Here is a 21,463-nt window from a genome sequence, read left to right on the forward strand (position 1 = left end):
ACACACATTCACTCAAATACTCTTTCATACACACACTCAGTCACATCTATCCTTTCACACACACACAGACTCACATATGCTCTTTCACACACGCGCACTCATTCACATACACTCTCACACACTCACTCACATACACTTTCTCACACTCATACACTCACTCACATACACTCTTACACACGCACTCACATACACTCTTTCTCACACACTCACTCACATACTCTTTCACACACATACACCACACATACTCACATACACTCTTTCTCACACACACCACGCACACTCACTCACTTGCTCACACACACATTCACTCACATAATCTTTCACACACACTCACTCACATATACTCTTGCTCACATGCACACCACACACACTCACTCACTTGCTCACACACACACATTCACTCACATACCCTTTCACATACACTCATTCACATACACTCTTTCACACACACACTCACTCACATACACTCTTTCACACTCACTCACACCACACACACTCACATACACTCTCATACACATACTCACTCACATATACTTTTTCACACACACGCACTCACATACGCTCTCTCACACTCTTACACACACAACACACACACACACACATATCCGAATGGATAATAAGCAGTGGCTGCCAGTGGGTAAGTGTATCTGTTTGATAGGTTCCTGTTTCGGCATAAACCACAATGATGAAGCTCGCAGAGGGGCACAGGTTGAGCTGCTGGCTTTTAGCTATCTCCAGGTAATCCATTATTTTTCTAACAGACTGTGCCGTTCATGGAAAGGTCAGCTTCAGTTTTCAAGCTTTTAAAAGGATAGCAACCGTGCCGCTAGCGACTAAGGGCTAAGACAACCCTCAGCACTGGCACATCGGACCTGTCTTTGACTGTCAAGTTACTGCGGCATCCCCCCAGTGAAAACCCAATCTGCTTCCAAGGGCGGTGGGGGTGGAGGTGGGGGTGGGGGTGGGGGTGGAGGTGGGGGTGGGGGTGGGGGTGGGGCCGGAAAATGCGGTGAGCCATTCAAAAGCCCACTGACCTCAGCGGGGCCGTAAAATCCGTGGACCCTCAAGAGGGGATAATCCTATTCCATGGATATTGGGCAATGCTTTCACTTGTTGTTGGCACTGTTGGGGATCTGAGTGCCAACGTAACCAGTTCTTCAGTAAAAGGGGTAAGAAAGTGCCTGGTCAGTGGCATGGCAATGTCACCCACTACATCCCAATGAAATATGCCCGATCAAAGCATTCTACACCACATCGCATGAGGTGGCTGCAAGTTCAACATGGGCCGGTTTTACAATGAAGGAACATCACATGCACAACCTTCAGAGTTTGGGCTGTAATTTCTGTTTCACACAGCCAAAGATCTTATTTTTGGAAATGGCAGCAATCCTAAATATTTTGGCCTCTCTCTCTCTCTCTCTTGAGGATCCTCTGCCTTGGCTGCAGTTAGTTTTTCACCCCCTTCCCTTCTAGCTCAGGAGTCAGCCTGCACTCACCGGGTGGAGGTTCCAGGAATCGGGCGGCCAATGTCCACCAGGACACACCAACAGTACCCGGTCGACTGGTGGCACTGCACCGGCTTGTAGAGTCCTGCCCCAGCGCACTCTGGAATGAAGATGCCATCTCGGGGGTACTGCCGGGTTTCCTCCAAAGCCGTTTGCCTCTCTTGGTCACAGGAGGGTTTTTCTAATGAGAAGAAGCAGAGAGAGAAAAATCGCTTGTTAAAATTGTTTTTTTTTCTCCCCCCCCCGAAAGTTTATGTCCCAGCCGCCAACCTTAATCCTATTTTAGAACTTTTAGCCAAATAGCTTTCATATCGGGCTAATTTAATTTTTATCCCTTCCAAAGGTTACAACATTTTATTGGCATATACTCGGTGCTTTGGGTCTGGAAGAAATGGGTCCATTGTTTTTCAGATTTCTAAAGTGACACAGTTCAGGGAGGCTTGCTGTAATGTGCATATCGGGTCCAACTGTAGAAATGAATGACAGAAATATGAGCTCTCTCTATCCAGCTGTACTGGGCAATTAGCTCAAACTAATGTCAATCCCAACACATTTTTATATAAGCACAGGAATTTATTTTCTTTGCCCAGAGTTAGGCTCGAAAATGCCATTGCGACATTAATTAGAAACAGCTTAAAGGGACATCCCAGGAACATTTAGGCCCAGGTTTTTATTGGAGACGGACATCGTGCTCCCTTGGGCAGACTTGATGACACACATTTAGGTTCCAAAAATGTTTACCCACAAACTTGACAGGAGCGCGAGCTGATAATGTTGGGGCATGGGCGACCTTGGTGAGCACTGCAGCTGGGACAAACTGTGTTTCCCCTTAATCAGTGGGATTAAAGGATTGAGAAATAAACAGAGAAAGAGAGCAAGGTCAATGCCAACTCACTGATAATTGGCTGATGCAGATTCAATACAGTAGGAACCATGAATTATAACGTTAATTGTAATGTTAAAATATTCTGTGAGGTTCCAGGAGCTGTGATTAAACTTCCACTGTTTACAGCTCTCTCATGAAAACAGAACCACATAAAGCACTCCTTTTCACAGATAAAATACCCTTTATAATAAAAACGTTGGAGGGCTTCCAAAGGAAGTGTTGTAAACTGGGAGGGGATCTATTTAATTACTGGTTTCTGATTAATTATGCGTTTTTAATTTGACAGGCAGAAGGAGAACCACTCTGGGGGCCTCATTCATGTGGTGATAATGGAACAAAAGGAGCCAAGATTGGTTCAGAAATCCAGACTCCATTTGCACTGCGAACAACTGGGGCGGTAGCTTTCTAAAACCATAGAGGAAAAAGGTTATGTTCAGGATGATCCAAGACAGGCTGAATTCTTCCTCATTCTACCCAGCATGTTCTCCCTCACCATCTTTCATGCCCTCGCTACATCCTTATAGCCAACGGATAAAGTAAATGAGGTGAATGACCTGTTGACCTTCTTTTGTCAGTGTTCCCTGAGGTGAAATGTTGGTCAGGGTACCTGGAGAGTTCCCTTGCTTTGAATGCATGAATGGAGCTATGAGGTCCTCTATGTCCATCTGCGCAGGCAGGTGTGAGTTAGTGTGGCTGGGAGGCTGTTGAGGTTAGCCCTCAGCAGCACACTGGTTGGGAAGGTCAACAACACAGGGAGCTGGTTGCTACTTCTAAGTGGGCAGCAAGTGATTCCTTGACAGACGCTCTGATGAAAGCCAAGAGAGGCAAAGGGGGTAGCCGTGGACTTGTTCAAGCCTGGGTATGGACAATAGGAAGGACTGATAGTTTGCAGTAGGGGTAGGGGGAGCCAGGTGTCAGAAAGGGGAGAAATTAAAGGTGGCATAACCAGATGGCAGGACAGAGAGGCGAGAAGGGTCCTGAGAGATGCCTAGAGATTTTAAAAATGGGAAAATAGAAATAATGGGCTCTGGTCCAGGGCAGCAGCCAAAATAGGGTTACCAACCCTCCAGAATTGGCCTGGAGTCTCCAGGAATTGAAGGTCAATCTCCAGGACACTGCTGTGTGCAACACTGGAGAAAAATCATCAGGACATTAAAAAAGATAGTTTTTAAAAATTTTCTTTGTTACCAGCTATAAAATTATTGAAAATGGGGAGAAAAGGGCTGTTTGGCTGGTATTCAAGCAGCGTCCAATTGGGTAATGAGTCTTTTTTCTTTTTGATTGGTGTAGGAAGGCAGTGCCTCACAAGGATGGATGTGTTGGCCGACTAATGGCTGGAGTGTGGGGGCAAGTCATGTGGTGAAACCTCCAGGAATCCATTTAATCACAATTAGCAACCCCAAGGCAAAATGTGAACACAAATGGGCACAAAAAGAAAACTGGGCATGGGCGAGAGTGTGGCAGAGATTAGGAGCAACGTCATTGGCTGTTCAACAGAGGGTGGCGAGGGGATGCAATGAAAGAATCAGAGGTCCTGTGATGGGATGAGGTTAACTTGTAGACAATGTGGGATCAGTTTGAAACATCCACAAGCCAATTTCCAGACTCTAGAGGTCAGACTCAAGAGGAAGGGATGGATAAAGAAGCCGTTTGCGGGGTAGAGTATCAGTTGGAGTGCGAGCAGCTGGGCACAGGCACACGAGGCGATTTGGTCACGTCATCAGTCCAAAGGGCAAAACCTTCATAGGAAGAATTCTTCTTGACATGAGTCTTATGTATGGACATGCATGCATGTGCCAAGAAATGTTCTGGCACAGAAACACTTCTCTTTTTAACGTATTTGGACCAGAGGAAACACAAGTCATTGAAATAAAACCCGCAGGTTGGGACAGAAAAGTGACAGGAGGTGGAAATGCAAGGAATTTCTGATACTGGAAAATCCAATAAAATCTCCCCTCATTCTGTGACGAACGTTAACCCACCCCTCCGCCTTCTCACTGCCTTTCACCATCTTGACACTAGGTTAAGGCCTTTTCGGGTGGATGCAAAAGATTCCGGGGAACTGATCAAAGGAAAGCAGGAGAATTCTCCCCATGTCCTGGCCAACATTTACTTCTCAATCGCAGAGTCACAGAATCACAGGATGGGCTACAGCACAGAGGGAGGCCATTCGGCCCGTCGTGTCATGCTTACTCTCTGAAGGAGCAACTTACCCAGTGCCATTCCCCTGCCTTCTCCCCGTAGCCTTGCACATTCTTGCTTTTTTAGATAACAGCCCAATTCCCTTTGGAATACTTCGATTGAACCTGCCTCCACCACACTCTCAAGCAGCGCATTCCAGATCCTAACCAGTCGCCGTGTGAAGGAGTCTTTCCTAACGTAAATCTGTGTCCTCTTGTTCTCGATCCTTCCACCAACGGGAACAGTTTCTGCCTACCTGCTCTGTCCAGACCCCTCATGATTTTGAATATCTCTATCAAATCTCCTCTCAACCTTTTTTTTCTCCAATCTACATAACTGAAGTTCCTCATCCCTAGAACTATTCTGGTGAATCTTTTCTGCACCCTCTCTAATGCCTTCATATCCTTCCTAAAGTGTGGGGCCCAGAGCTGGATGCAATACTCCAGTTGAGGACAACCTAGTGTTCTATACAAGTTTAACATAATTTCCTTGCTTTTGTACTCTATGCCCTTATTAAGAAAGCTTAGGATGCTGTATGCTTTACTAACTGCTTGGCATCATTAAGAAACAGACTGTCTACTCATTTACCTCATCGTTGTCTATGGGGTCTTGCTGGGTGCAAAATAGCTACCACATAACAGTGACACAATCAAAAAGTAAAGCTTTTTGTCTAAGGATGTGAAAGGTGCTATATAAATACAAGTTTGTTTGTGCTTTCTTTTACCACATCATCGCTCCTTTCCTTCCCCATGGGAAACAAGGAAATTGTTGATAACAGAGTGGAAGAAGTCTGGCAATGGGTCATGAGGGAATGGTGCGCGTCACAAGAGGAACTAAAGAGGATGATTAAACATAAACCAACACAAATGTGCAGTGTGATTCCTGAAGTCACCACACTTGTCAATGTTAAAACACTTCAGCTACACAGGGCATAGTCACGTAGGTCACCTTAGATCAACCTAACACCAGCACAGCAATACAATTGGTTAGAGCTTATGTTGAGAGGCAGCACTCATCACCAAATTGCAGGGTGTGTGACACACTTAGTGAAGCGTATGCAGCATGGGCCAGTCAGAGGAGGAAGAAGAGCGGGAGAGGGGGGGTAACTATGTCCCAGGGGGTCTGGATCAGGAGAGGTGGACCCAGATACCAAGGAGATGCTGAAGCTGCTGGAGTTTGACAGCTTGTTCAACCTGCATGTCAAACGACCTTCAGTGGGAATATCCATTCATGACTCCATGAATCGAAAATTATTTGTACCCCCATTCTCTACAATTGTGTTGCAAAGTTCCTTGCTGGGGATGATGTTAATCTCCTGGCAGACGCACTTATCGGTGGAAGTCTTGCCAAGGCGGGTGTGGTGTTTCTGAATGATCACTCCAGCAGTTTGCTTGACCATCTTAGTCCTGATATGACCCATCTTGGATCCAGCAGTTTTCACTGGAGTCCATGAGGGATCATGTAAAACAATCCATGTTTTTTTGGGAAGGCAACAGTTTCATTTTCAACTCTGTTGTTGAGGATTTATGGGTTGGTCCGCCTGCCTCTGTGGCCCAGGCTAAACAGAATTGACATAACCTGAACGCCCGGTTCAATACTCAGCTGTGCTTCACACCTCACATCTTCCGAAATATTGCTCACCTCTGCCTCTACCTGAGCTTCTCGCCACTTGAATTCTAGTCACATTTCTGTCACGCAGACTTAATTACTCCAACACCCTCCTTTCTGACATTACAATCTCCTATTCGTCTGAAGCACAGCTGCCCACACCCTGACCCCCAACTCATCCGATTAAAAAAAATTCTAAAATAAAAGCAAAATGCTGGAAATCTGGAATAAAAACAAAAAGTGCTGGAAAAACTCAGATGGTCTGAGGGTATCCGTGGAGGGAGAAACAGAGTTAACGTTTCGAGGCTAATATGACTCTTCTTCAAAGAAGATCACACACTATGGCACAATACTCTCTCTCCACAGATGCTGACAGACCTGCTGAGTTTTTCCAACAGTTTCTGCTTTCATTTCAATTAAAAATTCTTACTGTCGTCTTCGAAAACCCTCAACAGCCAAACACTTCCTACTCCTGCAACCTCCTCCAGCAATACATTCCCTCTCCAAACCTTTGGTTGCCCCAATTACAGCCTTTTATTTCTCTTTGCCCTTTCATGGTATGTTGGCATCACTGCAAGGCCAGCATTTGTTGCCCTTTCCTAATTGCCCTTGAACTGAGTGGCTTGCCAGGCCATTTCAGAGGGCAGTTAAGCATCTATTACATCACAGTGGGTCTGAAGTCACATGTAGGCCAGACCAGGTAAGGACAGCAGATTTCCTTCACTAAAGGGCATGAGTGAACCAGATGGGTCTTTACAACAATCAATGATAGTTGTCATGCTGAGACTAGCTTTCAATGCCAGATTTATTAATTGAATTTAAATTCCACCAGCTGCCGTGGTGGGATTTGAACCCATGTCCCCAGAGCATTAGCCTGGGCCTCTGGATTACTAATACCAGTTACATTACCACAATGCCACCATCTCCAATTACAGCGCCCTCCGCATTGCCTGGTCTTGCACCCCTTCATAAGGCGTCTCAGTCCTAATCTCTCAAAATTGCTGGTTCTTTTGCCTCTTAAATTCTCCGTCCTCTGGTAAAAACCTTTACAAAACCCATTCTCTCGACTTGGTCTTCAGTTACCTTTCCTAACTTATCTCTTTTAGTTCTGCTTCCGTTCCTCTTGTTATTCTTTTGCAGAGTGCCTCGGGATATCTTGAAATTAATGCCAGTTGTTGTTGTGTGACAAGGCTTATTATTGACTGGTGGCACCACCCCAAATTAAACCAGTCTTACTTCTGGAGTTCACGTGGGAAAGGATGAGACAATAGGAGCTTACAATGGGAAGAAGAACTATGATCCATGTTGGGAGAAGAAGAAGAGCCATACTGTATGCTTGAATTTGAGAAAGGGTTAAATCCTCCTAATCATTATTCCATATCGTTGTCGTGGAGAAGTCACTGAAATATAGGGAGTAGGCCATTCAGCCCTCGAGCCTATTCCGTCATTCAATCAGACTATGGTTGATTCAGTACCTCAAGTCCATTTACCTGGCAGTGATCCGGACCCTTTGATACTCTTTACAAACAAAAATCTATCAATCTAAGAATCCACAAGCAGATGTGATGAGGAGCACCAAAGGCGGAGCAAGGGAGGTAAAACTGGTGGCAGAATACAAGATAGGGAAGGACTGAGACAAGGGGGAGCATTTCCTCTGTGCATCGGCCATGGTGAAATTTTATACCGTTTCACAGTGAACAGGTTTATTACTTGGCGCATCCAGCAGGCTGAGAGAATCTACCCTCCTCTCCACACCCCACTCCCCACAATGGAGTGAACAGGTAACAGAAAAATAAGTTAATTATTCATCTACTATTTTCACAATTCAATGGCAGACATTAAATAGTCCTGTAAATAGGAGTTCAGGCCTTCAGCGTAGGATCTAAATCATTGGAGGACAATATAAATACAAAATCCTAATTATTTCAGGGAGGTTGAGACAGGCATTTATTTGGCCATATAAAATATTTGGAGTTGACTGAAGACAACATGCTGAACAAAATTAACACTAAGCCTTGAATAGATAGCTTCATTGCAAAACCCAGTCTTAAGAACTGATAATTCGTGACTTAGCATTTCATATAATTGGGTTTTGCAATAAAACCACCTATTTCAACAAGATCCTTTCTGTCGTCAGATCACACTAGAGTAATGGATGAAGAAGGGCAAAGGCGAAGCCTGAATGAATATCTCAAAGCATTCTCCTTGAAATATTATTAATATTTTATTTTTACATTATGCTTTTTCAGGAAACGATAATGTATAAACATTGTAAATAATTTTCCTAAACCTCTTGATTTGCTGTAAATTATTGCCATTGTAAAAGTTTCATTGGTTATTTGAAATTAATGGCCCGTATCTGTGCAAAATCAATCCTTCTCTTAGCGGTCTTCATGAAGAAAAACTTGCAGGCTAAAGCAGATCATGAGCAATTAAGTTCTGTCATGTTAGTAATAAATTTTAACTGATATTTATAGATGGTAACTATTTTTATGGCACAATTCCATATGCATTTTAAGTGCCCCAGTCAAAAATATTTTGTAACCTAACTTGTCGAGAAAGACAATTTAAATTTGGTTGCAGACAACACAACAGTTTTCGTTTATAGTGTGCCTTTAATGTAGAAAAATGTCTCACCGAGCTTCACTGAGGCATAATTAGAAAAAGAACTTGACGGCAAGTCAAAGATGAAGAAACGTTAGGAGGGGTGGTTAAAAGTTTGGTCAGAGAGGCAGGTTTTCTGTAAAGGTCGATGGAGGAGAAGGAGAGACAGAATTCCAGAGTGTGGGGCCTAAAGGGCTGAAGGTAAGGCCACCCATGGTGGAGCGAAGAGCATGGGAGATGCACAAGGCGCCAGTGCCACAGGATTGGAGAGTTCCAGGGGCAGACGGGAGCTGTGGAGCTGCAGGAGGTTACAGAGATAGGGGAGGGTGTGGGTTCAACCTAAACTGGATAATAAAACAAAAGTGCACCCCCACTCCTTTTCCTCCCCTCCCTCTTTCTCCCGCTCCCCTCTTCCCCCCCCTCATTTATGCACTCTCTTCCCCACCTCCCATTCACCTTCTATGTTTAGGCAATCTCAAATCACTTCCAGGTGGGCATGACCACAATTTGGCAAAAAGAAAGCTGCTTTAAATAAGTTCACAGTGTAACTCAGGTCATAAATTTGACGGGTTTGGAAAGTTAACAATCGCACAAGGGCTGTTCAGCTCAAACTTTTGTCACGGCAGAATGGGCACAGCTTAACGCTGCATCTAACACTTCAGTCAATGCAGTTACATAGGGCCCCATATTAGTTGTTTCACAGACACACAGAACACTCACACACGCACACACTCACACAGCAGCAACTGGAACTGTGTAGATGCTGTTAAAAGTATCAAAAGCACTTTAGATTTTATAAATGTGGTAGTGTACAAAAAAAGGAAAAAAACCTTGCATTTATATTGCACTTTTCACAAACTCAGGATGCATTTTACAGCCAATTAAGTGCTTCTGAAACTTAGTCGCATTTGTTATGTACGAAACCCAGCAACAAAATCAGGGTCTCTCTCATGAACAACAGTGTAGATAATATCAGCAGATGATCTGTTTTCGGTGACATTGGTGGAGAGATAAATTTTGGCCAGGAAACCTACTTCAAAATAATATTTACGTCAATTAAGAGATGGGGCCCCCGCTTAATGTCTTATCTGAAAGATAGCACCTCCGACAGTGCAGCACACCCTCAGTGAATGCTGATGACTGAAGATTTCTTTTATTCATTCACAGGATGTGGGCATCGCTGGCTGGGCTAGCATTTATTGCCCATCCCTAGTTTCCCCTGAGGTGGTGGTGGTGAGCCACCTTCTTGAACCGCTGCAGTCCATGTGGTGTAGGTACACCCACAGTGCTGTTAGGGAGGGAGTTCCAGGATTTTGACCCAGCGACAGTGAAGGAACGGCGATATATTTCCAAGTCAGGATGGTGAGTTGGAGGGGAACTTCCAGGTGGTGGTGTTCCCATCTATCTGCTGCCCTTGTCCTTCTAGATGGTAGTGGTCGTGGGTTTGGAAGGTGTTGCCTAAGGAGCCTTGGTGAATTCCTGCAGTGCATCTTGTAGATGGTACACACTGCTGCTGCTGTGCGTCGGTGGTGGAGGGAGTGAATGTTTGTGGAAGGGGTGCCAATCAAGCGGGCAGCTTTGTCCTGAACAGTGTCAAGCTTCCTGAGTATTGTTGGAGCTGCACTCATCCAGGCAAGTGGAGAGTATTCCATTGCACTCCTGACATGTGCCTTGTAGATGGAGGACAGGCTTTGGGGAGTCTGGAGGTGAGTTACTCGCCACAGAATTCTCAGCCTCTGACCTGCTCTTGTAGCCACAGGGAGGAATCATCCCAGATTTTCACTAAGTGCGGTAGCAGGCGGGAAAAAGAACGCTTTTCCAGCCATCTGCAATGGCGGCTTTTCACATTCTTTCATCCTAATCCTGCCTCATTAATCATGCATTCCCGGGAAACACGGTGTTTCAATGGCAGGCAGTCTCTCATTTGCCTGCCACACCGTCACCTCGCCACTTAATCACGTCGGGTGCCATATTTAAAGTGCGGCCACACGCACACCTCAGTGCTTCCAGCCCAGGGCTGCTACACAAAAGACATAGCCCTGAAAGGCAAGAAGACTGCAGCCCCCCACTGATTCAGTGGCGTATCCCTGGAATGCCTTTTGGACCTGTACCCACCGTGATGTCCTGTACCCACAGTGATGTCCTGTACCCACCATGATGTCCTGTACCTGTCGTGATGTCCTGTACCCACAGTGATGTCCTGTACCCCCAATCCAGCCGCAGGAGATCCAGCAATCTCACCACTCCGGCTTGGGAGGTGATGGCAGCCGTAATCAGTGCCAATGCTGCACGGAAAAGGTTGGCCATCCAATACAGAAAGAGAATAAATGATCTCAACTGAGCTGCCAGGGTAAGGCAACCATCGCAACACTCTAAACTCACACACTCACAAGCCCATCACACATTCACTGGCATCTCACTCACTGCCAGCTCAAGGGACATCACCACTTACTCCCTCTCACACACCCTCACATCTCCATCTGGCCCCATCTCCTCTGGAGGCTGCCTCCTCAGCCCTCAACATCTTGACGCCACTTGCACAGATCAACATGTGCCCCCACACACACCCTGGGATACCCCCCCTTCCCCAAGCAAGCCCTCGCCCTGCAGCCATTGAAGAGCCACCCCTGACTTACAGCTGGTCTGGTAGGTAGAGACCTGCCCGTGAGCCCCCCTAGAAGTGATGCGGTTCTGCCTGCGACGCCTGGCGCTGATGACTGCGAGCGCTGACCAAAGCCAGGTAGGCAGACAAACCTCGAAGTCCCGAGTGAAGTGCAGCTCACCAGGTGCACAACACTTATGCACAGTGGCACGCCAACATGCTTGGATGGTCCAGCGTGTGAGGGGATGATTCCGGAGAGCGGGGTTTATAATGATATGCAGATGTATTACAATGAAGCTCCTGATGTCCGACAGTGGGAAATACAGCCCGCCATTGACGGGCAGAGCGGACAATCGCAAACTGGTTTCACAGCGTCGTGAAACCGATTTTTGGCCCTCTCGCCATATTGTCCGCTCACGCCGCCAAGCACGCCCGACGCCAGCGGGCACAGGAAACTCCGCCCACAGTATTTCTAAGGCTAGTCCAGATCAGTTTCTGGTCAACGGAAGATCATGTGCTTTTGTGAGTATCTGGTGTGGGCTGGCAGGCTCCTATATTCTGGTAATAATCTTTCAAATCGAGGGCATCAGGCCTGGTAAAAGGAGCTGCAGAAGGAGAGTGGAAGAATTGCCTTATGCTTCCCATTCCTTTGAACTCTGTGGAAATGTCTGTTTTGAGCACAATACCAACCCAGGTTCAGTCCCAACTACATTACACCTGTTCTGTCTTCACAAATGAATACAATTGGAGATTAAATGGGAACAGATAAAAGTAAGACATTTGGTTCTGGTAGGCCAGTCAATTTTACAGCAAAAGTTGCAGAGATTGAACTGGCTGAAAAGGTAAAAAGGAAAAATGAAATGGATCAAATCCTGAAACATGGACTAACTTTCTTCAGTAAACTGCACCATCCCACATTCCTCTTGTGGATGCAACACAATTCCAGAAGAACCAGAACCACCCCTGAGTAGATGTTCTTGATATGTGAACCCAGACAGCGAGCTGCAGTCATAGCCTCTAGAGTTCATGCCCAAGTTCCTGGGGTGAGACTTGAACCCACAACCATCTGACTCAGAGGCACAAGTACAACCACTGAGCTGAGACAGGAAGCTAAGATAAACTTGTACATGATCATGGTTAGGCCGCAGTTCAAGTACAGTGTGCAATTGTGGGCTCCCAATTTGGAAAGGCATACATTGATCATTCACCAGCCCTCCCTCCCTAACAGCACTGTGTGTGTCCCTACACCACAGGAACTGCAGTGGTTCAAGAAGGCAGCTCACCACCACCTTCTCAAGGGCAATTAGGGATGGGCAATAAATGCTGGCCTAGCCTGCGCCGCCCACATCCTGTGAAAGAATAATAAAAAAGCATGTTGCTAGGGCCACGAGGTTAAGAAGAAACTGGAAGTATCGGAAATATTTCCCCTAGATGCAGAGAGGGTCAACAGAATATTTAATAGAGGTTTATTTAAGGGTTCTGATAATGAATGGAGTAAGACTATTCCCTCTCCCTGGGAAATCACAGGATCGTTCATTTAAAATTGTCACTAAACAACAACCACTTGTATTTATGTAGTGCCATTAATGTAATAAAACATCCTAAGTCACTTCACAGAGTTATTATAGGACAAAACATGACACCAAGTCACAGGCTTGAGGGCCTATAGCTAATCTGCAAACTTGGGGAGCCTATAATTTCCCGTTATTTCTCCATAGCAATGCCTCAGCCAATCAGAGTCAACCTGCCAACCAATCAGCACCCTTTTCTCCTGTAGTATAAATTATTGTGATCATTTAAAATTTGCCATTCTTGCATTTGTCCTGATGAGTGCAACATGAAAAACTTTGGCAACATGTCTCTCTTTTCAGCAACATTCTTGTTCAAAGAGGTAGGTTTTAAGTAGGAAAGAGGATAGAGAGTAAAGGGACAGAGATCAGGATAATGTATTTTACTCAGGCCTTTAAATATGGTACACTTTGCTTCACGGAATGGTTCAGGCAAAGCACCATTGCTTGCTTTAAGGAAAATATTGGAAATGGGGGAAGTTCCAGGGCTTTGGATAGCAGTGGGAGTGGGGGTGGGGGAATACAATTAGCCCCAGTGTCACTGAGCTAGGGATGGGAAAGAGAATCAGCCATTCTGTGCCTTACCCTTATCGAGGGGCATCAGCTCAAAACTATATTTATAGATGCTGGATGAGGACAGGGCTGGGGCTCAGCAGTGACGCCTGCTGTGGTCAAACAGCCTGCCAACACTTGCGATCTGGGCACGTGGAATTTTGTACTCTGATGTTACATCCTCTTGAGAGAGGAGGAGGGGAATAAGTTACAAAGAAAAAAGGCAGTCTGATTCTCAAAGCAAAGGAAGAAGATTATTTGTGGGGTGTTAAAATGTGGACCAAATCAGTGAGCAACTCATCACACCTGTATAAACAGTGCTCATGTTCTATAATTCAGCACTGGTTAGGCCATGTCTGTTAATCTGCAATGTATCAAGTGTTCTGCTAAATAATAGTCTGCACAGTTTGAAAGGTTTATATCCCTAATTCCCACTTCTTTGTGTATTTAAGCAAGGAGTCTGCTCTCCTGTAAATTATTTGGAATGCCAAATGTTTATGCAGATTTACAATTTATTCATATATCGCAAGTGGAATGGATTCTGTTTAGGAGGCTGTTAATGAGACTTTATATTCTTAGACAATGAAGAACCACTTTGTGATTAAACCAAGGTTCCCATAGATATAAACCATAAAATGTTTATAAGGTTCTGATTGCTAGTCACACTTTAGGGTTTGAGCACCTAACCTAGGCTGAGGAGATAAATAACCTACTCCTGTCCCTGTGTTCCTCATGTGCTTGATAAGTGCTAAGACATTGTGGCATCATCGCACCCCAGCTCCAGGAAGCCGGGAACAGCAACCCCCCAGAGGGGGTGAGTTTTGGAGAAGCTTCTCCAGCAAAGGTCATCTCAAAATCCGCTCACTACGTGAACCTCCAGATGCCACTGGAGCAGAACACGGCCAAGGAGATCTACCTCAGCCCATCCAAAGTGAAGGAATTTGAGCTCACTACGGGTATGAAGGAGCAGACTAAAGGTCTGGGACTCTCAGAGACAGTGGGTTTGGTAGGAGAATAAATGCTTTAATATGGGTTTAAAGATTGTATCCATAAATGTGCGTAGCATTAAATCTACTACGCGATGTGTTGCGACCTTGGACTACCTAGCCAAGGTCAAAGCTGACCTGTTGTTTCTGCAGGAGTGTGCGATACCGCACCTCAGCTCCTACAGGCAATGGTCACGATGGTGGTCCCACGGGCCATCGATCTGGTCGAGCGGAAACGACTCTCGTTCCTCCGGCCTGGGTATTCTGCTGCGGGGAGGCAACTTCACCGTCTCCGAGGTCAAGGAGGTGGTGGGCGGGCGACTCCTGGTAGCAGACGTAATGTACAAGAACGCTCCACTCCGGTTAATTAACGTGTACGGCCCGGCACAAGGGGCTGAGCGGCTGGAGGTTTTTCAGCAGCTCCCACTGCTGCTGGCGACCTCCAGGCCGGTCATTCTGGGCGGGGACTTCAACTGCATCATCGATGCGGCTGGACGATCCGGCAGGGCCGGAAGCAGATTGGACGCTACGTCCAGATCCCTGATGGAAACAGTTAAGGATGCCAAGCTGCACGACGTCTTCAGCAACCCTGCAGACGGAGCGCAGCGTAGATACACCTGGTCGCGGCCAGACGGGTCCATTCGTTCCAGGATAGACTTCCTGTTTGTGTCCCGTGCATTCACAGTCAGATCCACCGAGGTCAAGCCGGTGTTCTTCTCTGACCACTGCCTCCTACTGGCGGACTGCCACTTGGAGGAAGACCTGAGGGTGGGCAGGGGGGCATGGAAGCTAAATGTGCAACTGCTGACCCCAGAGAACATTGAGGAGCTCAAGAGGGATTACAAAGGTTGGAGAACCGTGAAACCCCTCTTTGAGTCCCTGACACACTGGTGGGAAGTGATCAAGGGAAGCATCAAGAGGTTTTTCATCCTCAAAGGCACCCAGAAAGCTAGAAAGGAACAGAGGGAAATGTCCCGACTCCAGGAAAAGATGCAGAATCTGCTCCGGCTGCAGTCGATGGGGGTCGATGTCAAGGAGGAGCTCCAAGAGGTGAAGGGCCAGCAAGCCTCGCACTTTGCCTCGGAGGCCTCCAAGATCATCTTCCGTTCCAGAGTCCGCTCCGTGGAGCAGGATGAGACGTGCTCACGTTTCTTCTTCCAAAAGGTACACAGAGAGCGCTCTGTGATCAGCAGCCTGAAGGAAGAAGACGGCTCAGTAAAGTCATCACGGTCCGACATTCTGAGGATCAGCAAATCCTTTTATGCCGGACTGTATGACGTGAAGCCCACGGACAGCACGGCCTCCCAGTCCTTCCTGTCCTCTATCACGGAGGTCCTAGACCACAGTACGCGGGAGAGCCTAGACAAACCGCTAACTCCTGACGAACTGACTAAGGCCCTCGAGTCCTTCGAGAAGAGTAAAACCCCCGGAAGCGACGGCCTGCCGGCGGAGTTGTATTCGGCTCTGTGGGACTTGATCGGCCCAGACCTGCTAGAAGTGTACGAGAGTATGCTCCTGGCCGGCAGCATGTCAGAATCCATGAGGAAAGGCATCATCACCCTCATCTACAAGCAGAAGGGGGAAAGGGAGGAAATTAGAAATTGGCGACCCATTTCACTGTTGAATATGGACTATAAGATTCTGTCCAAGGTCATCGCCAACCGGGTCAAATCCGCTCTGGAATTGGTGATTCACCCTGACCAGACCTGCTCTGTGCCAGGCAGGAAGATCTCTGACAGCCTGGCGCTGCTCAGGGATACGATTGCCTATGTACAGGACAGGGGTGTGGATACCTGCCTCATCAGCTTGGATCAGGAGAAGGCCTTTGACAGAATATCGCACACCTACATGGGGGATGTGCTCTCCAAAATGGGCTTTGGGGAGGGAATTCGAAATTGGATCCAACTGCTCTACACTAACATCAGTAGCGCAGTCTCAATCAATGGGTGGGAAACAGATAGCTTTCCAATTAAATCTGGAGTCAGGCAGGGCTGCCCTCTCTCGCCTGTCCTTTTTGTGTGCTGCATAGAACCCTTTGCCGAGTCCATCAGGAAGGATCCGGGCATAAGAGGAGTGACGATCCCAGGCAGTGGAGGCATTCAGGTAAAAGCCTCCCTGTACATGGACGACGTCGCCGTCTTCTGCTCGGATCCGCTGTCGGTGCGCAGACTGATGCACGTCTGCGACCAGTTCGAACTGGCCTCGGGAGCCAAGGTAAATCGTGGGAAGAGCGAGGCCATGTTCTTTGGGAAGTGGGCTGACCGATCCTTTGTCCCCTTCACTGTCAGGGCTGACGGCCTGAAGGTGCTGGGGATATGGTTCGGAGGGACCGGGGCATGCGTTAGAAACTGGAAGGAGCGAGTGGCTATGGTGAAAAGGAAACTGGGCATGTGGGAGCGACGCTCCCTCTCCATTGCGGGTAAGAACCTGGTCATCAGGTGTGAGGTACTCTCGCTGTTGCTGTACGTGGCGCAGGTCTGGCCCATTCCACACTCCTGCGCGATGGCGATCACTCGAGCCATCTTCCGCTTTATCTGGAGGTCGAAAATGGATCGTGTCTGCAGGGACGCGATGTACAAGCCTCTAGATAAAGGGGGAAAAAACGTGCCCAACATCGCCCTCATACTGATGGCCACCTTTGTGTGCGGCTGCATCAAGCGGTGCGTAGACCCTCAGTACGCAAACACCAAGTGTCACTACGTGCTGAGGTTCTACCTGTCCCCGGTGTTGCGAAGGATGGGTCTGGCCACGCTGCCGCGGAACGCTCCAAGTAGTTGGACCGTGCCGTACCACCTGTCCCTGGTGGAAAAATTTATGCAGAAAAACACCTTTGACCACAAGTCCATCAGGCAGTGGTCAGCACGTAACGTCCTAGAGGCCCTGAGGGATAAGGAGAGGGTGGACCCTGTGGGATGGTTCCCCGAGCAGACTGTCAAAGTCATTTGGCAGAATGCCTCATCGCCAGAACTTTCCAACAAGCACCAAGACGTAGCTTGGCTGGTGGTGAGAAAGGCCCTCCCCGTCAGATCCTTCCTACACGCCAGGAGTCTCACCCCCTCTGCACGATGCCCTCGAGGTGGCTGTGGTGGGGAAGAGACCGTTGTTCACCTCCTTGTGGATTGTGCCTTTGCAAAGAAAGTCTGGAGAGAGATGCAGTGGTTGCTGTCGAGGTTCATCCCGAGCAGTTCTGTGACACAGGACTCTGTGCTCTACGGGCTGTTCCCAGGGACACACACCGAGACAAACATCAACTGCAGCTGGAGGATCATCAACTCGGTGAAAGACGCGCTTTGGTCTGCCCGAAACTTGTTGGTCTTCCAGCACAAAGATTTGTCCCCGACCGATTGTTGCGGACTGGCACAATCCAAAGTCCAGGACTACGTGCTGAGGGACGCACTAAAGCTTGGGGCAGCTGCCGCAAAGGCGCAATGGGGAAGGGTCGCTGTCTAAGACCTTTCTACCACAGCGCACCGAGAGACTGGGAACTGTTTAGAGCCCCTCGGGCTGTACAGATCAAAATGAAAGGCTGTAAATGACTGTAATATTGTTTGTACTGATGCACCTGGTGATACATTTTGTAAAAGTTTAACCTGGATTGTACCCTTGTAATGTTGTTTTTGAAATGGTTTTGAATGTGATTGAAGATTTTTATGAATAAAGTATATTTTTACAATAAAAAAAAAAAAAAATTGTGCCCTTCTCCACATAAGAGACAGGAGAGAGAGAGAATCAGAGGGAGGGAGGAAGAGAGTGAAACAGAGGGAGGAAGAGTCAGGGGGAAAGAGTCAGAGGGAGAGAGTGAATTGGAAGAGAGAGAGGGAGAGAGAGTCAGAGGGAGAGTGGGAGTGTCAGAGAGAGAGTGAATCAGAGGGAGAAAATCAGAGGGAGAGTGGGAGTGTCAGAGAGAGAGTGAATCAGAGGAAGAGTGGGAGTGTCAAAAAGAGAGTGAAACAGAGAGGAAGAGTCAGGGGGAAAGAGTCAGAGGGAGAGAGTGAATTGGAAGAGAGAGGGAGAGAGAGTCAGAGGGAGAGTGGGGGTGTCAGAGAGAGAGTGAATCAGAGGGAGAGAGTCAGAGGGAGAGTGAGAGTGTCAGAGAGAGAGAGTGAATCAGAGGGAGGGAGAGTCAGAGGGAAGAAGTCACAGAAGCAGAGGAAAGAGAGTCAGCAGGAGAGAGTCAGAAGGAGAGGTACAGAGAGTCAGAGAGACAGACAGAGAATCAAAGGGAGAGACGGAAAGGGAGAGAGGGAGAAAAAGATGTTTAACTCAGATCAGAAAAGTGGTACATGTGGTGGCCATTTCATGGGCACAAAACCTCCCAATTTATGGGATGGACTGCGGCAAATCTGCACAGGAATTGGTCCCAATGCCAAATTGGTAGCCAATTTTTTAAAAAGCTTTAAATCCCCTGAATACATTAATGAGGGGCCTAATAGCTGTTGAAAACCCCTTGGAGAAATTAGTTTCCAATGAGCAGGGCACTCTGCTCAGGACTGTTCAGCAATCCTCCCAGACACCAGCTAAAAGTAAGTCTGAATTTTTTTTTAAATCCTTCATGTACAGCCAAGGGCAGGAGTGCTCCACCCACTCTACAGCCATCACCTCTTAAAGCCTGCTCCAACCCTCCTCCCTTACCTGAGGACTGCTGCCGATGAGGCAGTCAGCCCATGAATTAGATGCTCCCGTTGGAGAGTCTCGCTCACCACCAGATTACAGGAGGAGCAAAACGGCCAAATTTGTATTAATCCTCAGACCTCTTGTTTCTGGTACCTTTGCTCGCACAGTGACAAGTCTAGATCCAGAGATGAGCCCAGATCCATTTTCACCCCAACGTCAGCTTGACCTGGCCCACATTCCTCCCTCAAGTCAACAGTTAATAGTTCATCACATTGCTGATTGACGGATGTCCCTGTCGCAAAATGGCTGCCATGCCTGCATCACCGCACTGCATGGAGCGCACCGTGATATAATGTGGCAAAAAATAAATGACTATAGATCACACACAGCCCCCTCTTTGAATACAAGCATTGCTATACTTACACCTTGGACAGTTAATGACAGCTTCAGGTTCTTTGTTTTCTATGGGACTTCAGAGTTTGAGGTCGTGTTTCTATAGGAGCGCCAAACAGGGGCCACAGAGGTTTTGGTACAGGGCTGCCTCTGTGCGGGACCCCATAAATTAGCATCACATTAGCCCAGTCCAATGGTAGGACTCAACAGGAGTAATTTCCTATCGCAAAGTTACAACAGCCTATCAATGTGAGGCTGACTCCATAGTCAAACCTTGCCCGTGCACCAGTAACTATTGCACATGTTAGCACGGGAATATTAGCACCGTGTCCCGCTTCTTCTCATTTCTTCTGGATTTCAAAACGCCAGCCTGAATACCAGCACACCCACATGTTTGGGAGGAGTAATGTTTATGCAGTTGGGTGGCAATGGTGATGCCCTGGATTCATGTACAAAACTGGAGTTGCCAGGATCGGAAGGGTAGTGACCCCAACACCACATGCTGTGATAACCACCAGCAGATCAATTCCTACAAGCTCCCCCACACCCACCCCCCACAAAACAGACCAAGAAGGTCTCTAGCCTAAGCTGGTTGGTGGTTAGGGCAGGGCAATTAACCTCACAGCCCTGAGATAGGCAAGGGGGAAATAAAGCTAGCTGGTGCTCCTGGTCCTGACTGCACAATGGTCAGACCCATTCCCAACTCCTCAGATACTGAAGCTTACAGTTCGCCATTGCCTTCTCCATGGCAACGCCTCGGCCAATCAGAGGCGACTTGCCAACCAACCAGCACCCTTTTCTCCTGGAGTACAAACTGTTGTGATCTTTTGAAATTTGGCATTCTTGCATTTGCCCCAATGAGTGCAAGATGAGAAGCTTTGTCTCCCTTTTCTGCAATTTTCAAGTTCTATACTACCAAACGACTGTTAGATACTGAAGCCGTCTGTGCCTGCCCATAGCAAGACCCGGACGAGAAGGCTTTCTAGGCTAGCATTTCAGGAATTCATGTTCACCCAAAGCCTTTCAAACATACTGAGATGGTGTTACCGTCCCCTGCAGTAAAACTGTCTAACAATATGCTTGCTACAGGTTCAAATTCTGTGAAATAAAGATTAAATGGCACCGTTAGTGACCTGAGGATTTCTGGCATAAGCTTTGAGTTTTTGTGCCAGTGCCAGTGAGGATGGTCGGTGCTGAGAATGGGACAGTTTTTCAATACCCAATGTGGGAAAAAAAATACTTCAACTAGCGTGCAGCCCAGGCTAGGTATAGAATAAAGCGCACTACATACTATGCTCTGGATTGTCAGCTCTCGTGCCTCTGAGTCAGAAGGTTGTAGGTTCAAATACCACCCCAGACACTTGAACACAAAAATCTAGGTTGACATTTCAGTGCAGTACTGAGGGAGTGCTGTACTGTTTGGGGTGGGGTGACACCTTTCAGGTGGAAAATTAGAACTGAAGTCTTGGTGAGCGTATCAGAGCACATTACACTATTTCAAAAAAGGAGAGTTTGTCTATAATTATTCCTTCACTGAAAACAGGTTATCTGATTGTTGTCACATTGCTGTTCATGAGTGCTCTGTTTCTTAGCTACAACAGCAACTACACTTCCAAAGTACTTCACTGGTTCAGGGATTCCTGAGATCAAGTAAGGTGCTATATAAATGCAAATCTTTATTTCTACTGCCCCACTATTGTGCCAACCTCAAAAGCAAGTTCTACTCTACCAAGGCAAATCCTTCCATTTCCTAGGTTGTCCACACAGCCTCTTGGCAGGAGCTTACAAACTTGGTGCCAATTTTCACCAAACCCTGGGCAGCTTTGTATCCTTCCTGTTTGGAAATGAGTAATTCAGTTTGCTTTGGGCACTTGTACCAGCAGAGAGGAGCCTAGGCTGGTTTAGAAGTGAATCTCAGGCAGAAGACCAGTCAGCCAACCCTGAAAATGCAGAACATTCCTGAG

At 47.2% G+C, this 21,463-nt stretch overlaps 1 protein-coding gene across 5 annotated transcripts in view; it reads right to left on the reverse strand.

Moving 5' to 3' along the window:
- smoc1 (SPARC related modular calcium binding 1) overlaps positions 1-21,463 on the reverse strand; it is a 270,261-nt gene that overhangs the window by 151,782 nt on the left and 97,016 nt on the right. For all 5 annotated transcript variants that reach the window (XM_078563172.1, XM_078563171.1, XM_078563170.1 and 2 more), the window contains exon 8: positions 1,497-1,686. In XM_078563172.1, coding sequence (XP_078419298.1) covers positions 1,497-1,686 — 190 coding nt within the window. The remainder of the gene's footprint in view (positions 1-1,496; positions 1,687-21,463) is intronic.

This window comes from Cetorhinus maximus, chromosome 18 (assembly GCF_964194155.1).
Source record: "Cetorhinus maximus chromosome 18, sCetMax3.hap1.1, whole genome shotgun sequence".
NCBI lineage: Eukaryota > Metazoa > Chordata > Chondrichthyes > Lamniformes > Cetorhinidae > Cetorhinus > Cetorhinus maximus.